Here is an 11,793-nt window from a genome sequence, read left to right as displayed (position 1 = left end):
TATAACAGTAACGAACTATCATTTCCTCTTTATCAAAGTGGCGAACATTTCAAAGCCTTATCACTTCTGATATTGACAACAGTGTGGAAAACTTTAAATGGTGCAGGTATAAAGCTTGAGATAGGGCAATTTGGCAGTATCCATGAAAACTAAGCAGGGTGCTTAGTGTTACTAAATGATACATTACTTGAGGATACAGGAGTAGTATATCATAGTGACCTAAAGCATAGGCTCTGGGATTAGATGGCCATTTCCTAGCTTTGAGACACTGACAAATTTCTTAATTTTATGGCCTTAGTTTTTTTCATTTATAAAATAGAGATTAAAAGAATTACTTCATAGAGTCTTGTGAGAATTAAGTAGTTTTACACATCTTATAAATTAATAAAGGATATCTGAACTAAGGAACTTACAATAAAAACAAAGTGATTAAATTTAAAATGTCTTTATTCATTTACATGGTATATATCACCCTCTACAAAAAAAAATGACACTTGTCTTTCAATCTGTCAAGCTTAGCTAAAAAATTCACGTATCTCTTTTCTATATCACATATTGACATGATATAGGATGCAAGATATAAATATCAATTTAATAGACATTATTAAATAATTTTACACTTAGTAGAATCTTGGATAAATGGTTAAAATTATAGATTGACATTAAGTGTGGGCACAGGAATATTCTGTGTATACCAGTGGGTTTAACAGAAGATGTGTTTGCACTGATTTCTGGTCATCAACTTGCTTTCCGTGAATCTTTAAATACCCAATTCCAAATCTTCCAGCTCCTGGAGAAGGGCTGTTTCTTTCTGAATTTTCTCCAACTAGAAAAGTTTGAAACAATGAAGTTATTATGAAATAATTACTGGATATGTAACCAAAATAATACAGAAAAAATGGTATTTCTGACAATTTATTATGTTCACTAGTAAACACAGATTTTAAAATACAGGTTAGAAACAAATTCTAATTTGTTATCTGGTATGAATCGAGGGTGAAAAGGACACTGTCTTATTGCATCCCTTTGGGCCCCCAAAATTTTCAATTCTATATTTGGGCTTAAACATGTTGACAGGAGGAGGGAAAAGGCAAACAGGGCAGTACAACTTGAGAGAATCTTATATTTGTCTAATATAACAAATTGCTATTATTTTCAGCAGTAATAACATAGTATGCCTCTTAGGAATATTGACTTTTTCATTCACATGATCAATACCATATCTCTTCTATTTAAGAGTAAAGCTATTTAAAAGTAAAAACATTAAAAAGAATATGGCATATGGTTTTCAAAATAAGTTTTTAAACTCCATGTGCTCTTTTACCTGACTAAATACTTGTTTATAATAAAAGGGGGAAGGCTGGTGGTCACCACAAGCCTAAATGAAAAATGCAGAAAGAACCTGATTTTTTTCTAGCTGTTTTCCAGTTGCTGCTTGTTCTTTCAGTTGTTCGATTGCTTTCAGTTTCTGCAAACATCAAATATGAGTCAAGAGCAAGGAAGAAAAGTCACTTCAAATGCAAATTTCCTTATTAAGAATGTGAAACTCAAGTAAGGAGATTAATTATCTTAGATTTGTATCAACAATGGTCTGTTAAAATGCTAGGATAAACTGTTTTTTAAAGTTAAATGCAAAATTGTAAATGTTAAAAACATGAGATTTGGCAAAATATTATTCTCAGGCTTTTAATTAATGTTATCATGTATGCATGTGTATATATAAATGTATCAGTAATGGCACATTTCAATGCCCCATTGGACCTGGGTGATGTTTCTGGCTTTGAGAGAAATCTCAATGAGAGCATTCTGAAAGATTGTTGGTCCAAAGTCCTGCCCGATAAAAAGTGAATGAAAGAGAAACCTCATAATGCAGCTGTGAAGGGCTCTAGAGACCTTTTTTTTATCCCCAGGGCCACCCCAGCACACTGGCTGCAATATCACAAATCAATACACTTCTTTTTTGTCTCTGTCTCGTCATCTACAAAACTAGGATAAATATCTGCCCCTAATTATCACAAGGTATCTAATGAAATACTGAGTATAAAAGTATTGAGTGACCGGGTGCAGTGGCTCACACCTGTAATCCCAGCACTTTGGGAGGCCGAGACAGGCAGATCACGAGGTCAGGAGATCGAAACCATCCTGGCTAACACGGTGAAACCCCGTCTCTACTAAAAATACAAAAAATTAGCCAGGTGTGGTGGCGGGCACCTGTAGTCCCAGCTACTCGGGAGGCTGAGGCAGGAGAATGGCCTGAACCCGGGAGGCGGAGCTTGCAGTGAGCCGAGATCACGCCACTGCATTCCAACCTGGTCGACAGAGCAAGACTCTGTCTCAAAAAAAAAAATTAAATTAAATTAAAAAGTGTTCAGTGGCCAGGCGAGGAGGCTCACAAATCCCAGCACTTTGGGAGGTCGAGGCGGGTGGAATACCTGAGGGCAGGAGTTTGAGACCAGCCTGGCCAACATGGTGAAACCCCGTCTCTACTAAAAATATAAAAATTAGCCAGGCGTGGTGGCACACACCTGTAGTCCCAGCTACTCGGGAGGCTGAGGCAGGAGAATCGCTTGAACCTGGGAGGCGGAGGTTGCAGTGAGCCAAGGTTGTGGCACTGTACTCCGGCCTGGGCAACAGGGCAAGACTCCGTCTCAAAAAAAAAAAAGTGTTCAGTATATTTCTATGCTGATGCACACTGAATTTTATTACTCCAAAAATCAAAGTACTAAGAGTCTTCAGACATTTATGAATAGAACTAAAATCAATACCATTCCTAAGTGAACAGTGCTTCATAGTGAGAAAACAACAAGAACTGCTGATACCAACTTCTTAGATACCTGTCTTTAGGCATCTAAGTACTCTCTTACTTATATAATTTTCATGTATACCTTTCAATATGCACGTCTGTTTTTCATTTAAGTCTCTCACCTTCTTTAGGTTCTTGATTTTTTTGTCTATCTCAGGGTCCCCAGAAATTGACTGAGAGACAGTGTTTCGTGGTGTGCTCTGTGGGGCAGGAGTAGGTGCCAAATCTGGACTCTTGTCACTTCTTGCTTCCTGCAGGAAATATTTTTTTAAATTCAATTTTAAAAACCAAAAACATTACAGTATTTAAATCAACATAGCTTTGGCATATGAAATACAGAAACTAAATATGTGATTTTATCTACATTTTATATAAAGAATCTGAATTAAAGGTCTCATGAAGTATGCTATACTCCCATGTTAGAAATAAAATGACCTTATCAGAGTAAACCAGGAGGTTTCTGTACCAGCCAACAAGCATTCCAAACTTTTGCATATTCTGAGATGTGCCAGTAGATAGACGGTTTGAACATATGAGAGGGCTTTTCTATTTAAGGTGTTTAAAGTTTCACTCTTACAAGGCTCTCTCCAAAACTATAAAGAATATGTATGATCAAGTACCTGTAATGGATTATGCTACAAGAATAAGAATCCTACAGATATTAATTTATAATCAGATCAATTCAGCTCTGCAACAAAGTACCACAAAACTTTTTTCCCCTTAAAGGGATGACATAATGCTTCCAATATGATCAGACCTCTGATAACTTTTCTTGTCCCTCCTCACTGATTCTGAATCACTTTTATTTCCACTAAGGTGCTGTATACCCTTGCCCCTCCTCACTGATTCTGAATCACTTTTATTTCCACTAAGGTGCTGTATACTCTTGCCCCTGGCCTTTGTGTACAGCAGTCTCCCTTAACCATGGTTTCAGTAACCAAGCGTCAACTGCAGCCCAAAAATATTACATGGAAAATCCCAGAAATAAACAATTCATAAGTTTTAAGCTGTGTGATGAAATCTCTCAGCATCCTGCCTAGAACGAGAATCATTCTTTTATCCAGTGTATCCACAGTGTATTCGCTCCCCACCTATTTTTCACTAGTAGCTGTGTTGGTTATCAGATCGACTGTCACAGTATCAACAGTACTTGTGTTTAAGTAACCCTTATTTTACTTAATAATGGTCCCAAAGTGCAGAGTAGTGATGCTGGCAATTCGGATATGCCAAAGAGAAGCCGTAAAGTGCTCCCTTTAAGTGAAAAGGTGAAAGTTCTTAATAAGGAATAAAAAATACTGTATGCTGATTTGCTATGATTTACAGTAAGATTAAACCTATCCATGAACTTGGGAAGAAGAAAAAAGAGATAGTGCTAGTTTTGCAGTTGCGCCTCGAACTGCAGGTTATAGCCGTGGTCATTCATCTTACCACACAAGCATTGTACCATCTCACATTGTCGCAAAAAGGGTGAATACAACACCATTAGATATTTTGAGAGACCATATTCACATATCTTTTATTACAGTATATTATTATAATTGCTCTATTTTCTTATGAGTTACTGTTAATCTCTTACTGTGTATCACAGTCTCTATAGGGTTCAGTACTATCTGTGGTTTCAGGCATAGCTCTGCCCCTCCAGGATAAAGGGAGACTACTATATATTGTTCCTTGTGCCTAGAACACCTTCCCCCACAAGTCACCTGGCTGAACCCTACTTATCCTTTAAGTCTTCTGGAAAATCTCCCCACCTTAAGACTGGATAGTCGCACCTTTCCCAGGCTCTCATAATGCCCAGTATTTTTCCCTACGGTAACACCATATTCTACCATTCCCCATTAGAACTGAGCCTCTAGCATAATACTTGCTTCGTTGCACAGGCTAAATAAATAAAAAATAAAGGAATGACTCTTCCTTTATAATTATGACAAGATATATATTTTGGTAAGAGGGGAAAAAAATTATGTAAGTATTTATTGGCTCCAACGTAGGGTTTCTACTTCTTATAGAATTTCCAGTGGAATATATATATAATGTTCCAGGTCTCCATAACCTTTTACTCAGAGTTCTGGGTAGGATACTCTGAACTTTTAAAGCATCCTCAGATCCTCAGGGAACATAGAATAGGGTATCACTTCTAGATATTCAACTCTAAAAGTCTGCCTAAGAGTTTTTAGAAAATACAGAATTGAAGTCAATTTTTCTCTTTTTTTTTTTTTTGGAGACAGAGTCTAGGCTGGAGTGCAGTGGCGCGATTCCAGCTCATTGCAACCTCCGCCTCCTGGGTTCAAGCGATTTTCCTGCCTCAGCCTCCCAAGTAGATGGGATTACAGGCACCTGCTACCACACCCAGCTAATTTTGTATTTTTAGTAGAGATGGGGTTTCACCATGTTAGCCAGGCTGATCTCGAACTCCAGACCTCAGGTGATCCACCCACCTCGGCCTCCCAAAGTGCTGGGATTACAGGTGTGAGCCACTGCATCCAGCCAATTTTTCTTTTTAAAGTCATGTTGGTTTCACTTTTTGGTACTATTTAATAAACAATTATTTACCTTCTACATGAAAACAAATTACTGGGCACTTTGAGAATTCGAAAGAAAATATTAAGTTTCTCCTCTTAAGGAGCCAGTAAATTCTGGTAATAGGCAGTTTTATATTTTTCACAATATAAAATTAAAGTAGAAGAGTAAATAAAAGAAGAGGGGATATTCTGCCTATCAAAATTCACTTTTGATATCAGATTTTAAAAATATAAAATTTTAGTTGTTTGTAATGAGCTAAGAATATAGCTCTCTAGGAAGAAAGGTTAATGTTATCATGTGAAAAACCATTAAAATTAAGTGATATATAAAATTTATTTTTCCCCACAAACTAACCAAGAACAAGTTGAAATGTCTGCATTATTATACTTAAATTCTAGCCATTCTCTAGAAAGGACGTATATATGGTAAGATTAAATTCTTATGTTTCAACTCTTTTTTGGTAAAGTCAACAAACTTATAAAATTATCACCAGTTTACAAAAATACTAGTTAGATTACATATATCTGACTGCTCTATCTTTGACTATTTACTTCAGAGTCAGGACTAAGAAGGTCTGGATAAGGTGAGATTCTGTCAAGGGCCATTTAGCTTTGTTCCATCACACAGCCACAACTTTTACTAACTTCAGCCAGTCGTCCCCAAAATACATACTGAATAGTTTATCTTGCAAGTTGAAAACCTTTGCTATTACTGGAAAAACAACTCAAAAAGCAATTCCACAATGAGGGATTACTGGTATCACCTTTGGTATCATCTTTAGTAAAAAACGTGTGTAGGTGCTTGATGACTGTATTGGCTCTTTTAAAAAAAACTGACAGGTATAAACATATAACTGAGAGTTGTAAATTGATAACTGATCAGCCCAGCTGATCACACTATTACCATGAGCTATAAAGAGTTACACATTTATAAGAGTTACAAATAACCATTATTTATAATAATTTCATTATATTAATTAAATGTGAAATAATTATCAAATAATTTATATTATAAAATGTATAAACTAATAGAATTTGTATATTATTTATATAATTAATACAATTATAATTTAGTATATTAATGGTTATAATTATTAATAATTATAATCATATGTAATTATGTAAGTAATTATTTATATAATAAGTATAAAGGAATCTTAGTCCAGTATCACCAATGGTCATATTAAAAATATCTTTTGATAAAATGGAAGAAACTTTGCTTATAAAAATAGAATTCTAAGTTGAGTGTGTTTCAGAGAGGCCCTAAAACTCAAAGGGCATCTTAGTTATCAAGTTGTAAGGATACTACTAATGAGTTGTAATATCCAGGGCCAGTAGAGGTCCCTACTTGTACTGATGAAGGGACAAGACTTGCTTTTATACAAATCTAATATCAAATGCATGGAATAGATCATTTTTACTTGGAATAACCTAAAGCTGACCAATTAAGATACTTCTGGGGATGAAACATATTAACCACAAATGAACAGAATGGTTTTTCTAAAAGTCCAGATTTTAGCAGAATATGGTTGCATAATACAATTCTACACCTTAAAATAGTAACTGCCTCCCAAAACACATAACCAGCCTAGACCTGTCAAAATTCAAGAATTATCAGCAAGACTATACTGATATAGCAACCAGCTGTTAAAAATCTGCCCTTTCTAGGATGGGCACAGTGGCTCACGCCTATAATCCAAGCACTTTGGGAGGCTGAGGTGGACAGACTGCTTGAGCTCAGGAGTTTGAGACTAGCCTGGGCAACATGGCAAAACTCGGTCTCAAAAAAAAAAACCAAACCAAAACCAAACCAAAAAAACCTACCCCCATTTCCTGCTTGAAAAACATAGCGATAACCTCTCTTTACAAAAATAAAAAAATTAGTTGGGAATGGTGGTGTACATGTACAGTCCTAGTTACTTGGGAAGCTGAGGCAGGATTACTTGAGCTCAGGGTCTGGGGTTGCAGTGAGCCGTGATCATGCCTCTGCACTCCAGCCTAGATAACAGAGTGAGACAGAGTGTCTCAAAAGAAACAAAAACAAAACATCCAAAAACCCTACCCCACTGCTACAGTCTGACATATTGGTGTTTCCCTCAAATTCATAGTTTGGGACCTAATACCCAATGTAATAGTATTAAAAGGTGGGGCATTTGGAAAATGATTAAGTCATGAGGATTCCACACTCAAGAATGAGATTAGTAGCTTTATAAAAGAGACCAAAGAGAGCTCCACTGCCCCTTCCACCATGGGAGGACACACAGAAAGAAGGTGCCATCTATGACGAACGGGTTCTCACCAGATACCAAATCTGCCAGCGCCCCAGCTTCTAGAACTGTGAGCAATAAATTTGTTTATGAATTACCTAGTATAAGGTAGCAGCCTGAACGGATTGAGACATGTACTCTACCTGAATTGCAAAAATGTGATCACCATAACTTCACTAACCAGACATCCCCAGCCCAGCCAATCACATTATCACCATGAGCTATACAATATCACAATTTGTCAATTATTTACACTGGTGTGGCTTTTCAACTACATAATCAAATAAGAAACTATTTTGGAAATATCCCATTATTTGGGTACTTCTGGTATTTTGATTCCCAGTTAAATAATTTCATATAGTCTATAATACTGAGTGCCCAAATGGCTTTCTAGTCATGTAATTTCCAGCTTCTCTTAGTAAATACATGCTTCAAGGAAAGCAAACTACACCACTTCACACAAGTGCCACCAAAAGGGTCTACAGCAAGTAACATGCTTAGATAATACCATTAGTGTCTCAGGTTATGATGTCAAGTCCAGTTTCTTTTGTCACCCATCATATAGACAGGATTACTTAGAAATTCATAGGCAAAGACAAAAGAAAGATATTCTGCCTATTTAAGTCTAACTCCAACTACATTTTATAACGTAAGAGCCAAGGTTTTTTGTGCTTTTTTTCTTTTTTTTTCGAGTCATGGTCTTGCTCTGTTACTCAGGCTGAAGTGGTACAATCACAGCTCACTGCAGCCTCAACCTCCCAAGCTCAAGTGATCCTGCCATCTCAGCTTCCCAAGTAGCTGGGACTAAGGGGTACATGCCATTGTGCCCAGCAAAAAATTTTTCGTAGAGATGGGGGTCTCAGTATGTTGCCCAGGCTGGTCTCGAACTCCTGGGCTCAAGCAATTCTCCCACGTTGGCCTCCCAAAGTGCTGGGTTACAGGCATGAGCCACCACACCTGGTCACCGTCAAGTATTTAGGACCACAATTCTTTAAACTTTAAGGCTTAAAGCTAACTTAACTGCCTTTTTTTTTTTGGAGATGGAGTCTCTCTCTGTCGCACAGGCTGGAAGGCTAGTGCAGTGACGCAATCATGGCTCACTGCAACCTCCACCTCCCAGGTTCAAGTAATTCTCCTGCCTCAGCCTCCTGAGTAGCTGAGATTATAAGCCATGGCCAACTAATTTTTGAATTTTTAGTAGAGACAGGGTTTCACCACGTTGGCCAGTCTGGTCTTGAACTTCTAACCTCAAGTGATCCACTGGCCTCAGCCTCCCAAAGTGCTGGGATTACAGGCGTGAGCCACTGCACCTGGCCATAACTGACTATTTGTTTTGTTATGAGATTAGTGCCCCAAATACCTGCTTTGCAGCTTTCTTAGCTTCATGCTTCCTTTGATTTTTAAGAGCTGTTTTTGATAATGGCTTATCGTTTCCTGATTGTGGTTTCATATTCTGAGGTGGTTCCTCTTCATGCTATGGAAAATGTAAAATAATTTTGAAATGGAGTCCATGTTGTAAACACCTACAACAACAAATTATACACTTCTGCTAATATAGGATAAACTTATTTTATCAAATTTAAGATCATTAGCAAAGATTATTTTGAAACTCATTGGTAGTGGCACACTCCAACTGTCAGGATGGATTTAATTAGGGTCTTCCTATTAGTTGCTATATCTTTCAATCATATCAGAGCTGGCAAAATTCACTTTAGTTTTGTTCAAACAGAATTTTTCTTAGCACTACTACAGACACATGATTCTTATGAAAACTAGATACCAACAACAGCTTCTTCTGAGGCCTTTTTGGTTCTAACTATTGTCAACAGAAACCCAGTTGCGTCGCTTGTTTTCTTCACACAAAGAATTACTTGCTAGATCTTTACTTGTAAAATCAGAAATTAGAAGATTAAAAATAAAAGCAAATGAAAAAACAAGAATAGATTATAAGAAAATAAATGAAATAGAAAGGAGTAATTAACTAGATAATTACAAATCTGGGATTGACATATGAAGAGACCAAAAAAAAATTACATGGCTTGTCAGATTACACAATGAAGACAATCATTTCCAACATCAGATATTCATGTAACCATGTAACAACTATATTCCACAATAGAAAAGATGGTGAATTATAGGTTCAATGTATCTCCAGAACAGTTTTAGACAACATACAGTATAAGTGATGGCACTACAACTCTCTATCAGATTCAGGTACTTACTGATTTCTATCTATATTGCTATTATTTTAATGTTAACTGTCTCTTAGACTCTACTATAACTCAGCACATCAAAAGTACCAGCTCTCCATGAGTACCAGCTCTCCTTGAGTACTAGGTCTCAGATCCGCATTTTACTTATAAGTCCTATATGGAAATGAGCAGAGCTCAAACACTTAAGATGCAGAGTAATAAATAAGAAACCATAAAGTGACCTTATCTTAGCAAATGCATTAACTATTTCAGGTCATCAAAGTTCTGGGTATGTTCATATTCTACTTGAAACAAACTGAATATTATGAGAACCCACATTTGTAGAACAGCAGACAAATTTGGAGTGCAAGGCTCTTTCATTTCATTTTTATCCATGTTGCATAAAATGCTACTTAAGTTATACAATATTTGCTGAACATTTGTTTTATACATAATATGAAAATTCTTTCAATAGTGGGCTCTTCTGTAGTAGTTTACTTTGGCCGAAAAGTTTCTGCTCAGAACTTTGATGAAAAATGATACAAGAAGAAAAGATAAGTTACAAGTCTCTTCCACACTTATGAGCATCATGTAGCCACTGAGAGCCTTTCACTTGAGACGAAAAAAATCCACACAACTACTATAAATCATGAGTTTTTTCTGGTTTTGGTACTATGTGCTCATTACGCATAATTTCATTCTTATTAATAAACTTTGTTTATTCAGTTATATCAATTATTATGGGACTGTTTTTGATGAACACATTTTAATTTCTCAGCTCACTGCAACCTCCTCCTCCTGGGCTCAAGTGAATTTCCCACCTCAACACTCCCGAGTTGCTGGGATCACAGGCAGACACCACCATGCCCAACTATTTGTTTTGCATTTTTAGTAGTGATGGGGCCTCACCATGTTGCCCTGGCTGGTCTCAAACTCCTGAGCTCAGGCGATCCACCCGCCTCGGTCTCCCAAAGTGCTGAGATTACAGATGGAAACCCCCACACCGGACCAACGAACACATTTTAAAAGGTGAAGGTTTTTTTGGAAAGCTAATAAATATTCTTTAAGTATAATTTATATATAAATTTTTACTTATAAAAAACTTTTTTCTGTGAGGGACGAACCCCAACACCTTTTTTCCCCTACTGCTGTGTAACTCTCCTCCTTTGTGAAGTTATCTACTACGCTGTCTTTGTTTCTAGTAATTTCTTGACAGTATTTTCTTTGTAATTTAGCTCGTTTCTGGAATTAGATACATGTAAACATTTCTAATTACTGGGCATATAGCTACTTCAACTAAAATGATTTGACAGGACCACACAATCATCACGCCATATAAAAAAGCAACAATTTAGTAGAAATCTTAAATGTTAACAAAAAAATCCTGGCCGGGTACAGTGGCTCATGCCTGTAATTCCAGCACTTTGGGAGGCCAAGGCGGGTGGATCACCTAAGGTCGGGAGTTCCAGACCAGCCTGGCCAACAGGGCAAAACCCCGTCTCTACTAAAAATAAAAAAATTAGCTGGACCTGGTGGCAGGCACTGTAATCCCAGCTACTCAAAAGGCTGAGGCAGGAGAATTGCTTGAACCCAGGAGGTGGAGGTTGCAGTGAGCAGAGATCGCGCCACTGCACTCCAGCCTCGATGACAGAGTGAGACTCTGTCTCAAAAAAAAATCCTGATTTTAAGTTCTTACCTAATTTCATCACCATTTTCAAAGTATTATTTTCTGTATCAATTTCTCCCCCTCACCAAAATAAACCTACTACTTTTATGGATCAAATAATTGTGCCATCATGCACAGATTCAGAAAGCAGGATGGGTTGGAGTTACTTTTGTTTTTATCTGAGGTAAGGAAAATTCCAATACAGAAATAGGAAAAATCTGAAGTCTACTATATACTTTCTTTTTAAATCTAAATAAATATGATAAATACAAATAAATATCATGTGTTATGTCTTTATATAATTTTACATAAATAAAACAATACTGGTTAAATAGGACATTTC

At 36.8% G+C, this 11,793-nt stretch overlaps 1 protein-coding gene across 3 annotated transcripts in view; it reads right to left on the bottom strand.

Annotated features, from left to right (window-relative positions):
- Positions 1–429: 429 nt before the first annotated feature.
- Positions 430–11,793, bottom strand: part of EIF2A (eukaryotic translation initiation factor 2A) — a 38,196-nt gene continuing 26,832 nt past the window's right edge. The window contains exons 11-14 of one of the 3 annotated variants that reach the window (XM_001143578.7): positions 8,953–9,066; positions 2,926–3,054; positions 1,403–1,468; positions 430–826 (exon numbers count right to left, since the gene is read on the bottom strand). In XM_001143578.7, the coding sequence (XP_001143578.1) occupies positions 761–826; positions 1,403–1,468; positions 2,926–3,054; positions 8,953–9,066 (375 nt within the window). In that variant the 3' untranslated portion in view covers positions 430–760. The remainder of the gene's footprint in view (positions 827–1,402; positions 1,469–2,925; positions 3,055–8,952; positions 9,067–11,793) is intronic. The other 2 variants (XM_009446683.4, XM_063807272.1) reach the window with 2 other exon arrangements.

This window comes from Pan troglodytes, chromosome 2 (genome assembly GCF_028858775.2).
Source record: "Pan troglodytes isolate AG18354 chromosome 2, NHGRI_mPanTro3-v2.0_pri, whole genome shotgun sequence".
Lineage (NCBI taxonomy): Eukaryota > Metazoa > Chordata > Mammalia > Primates > Hominidae > Pan > Pan troglodytes.
The sequence above is the reverse complement of the archived record's forward strand: the minus strand, read 5'-3'. Positions and strand labels throughout refer to the sequence as shown.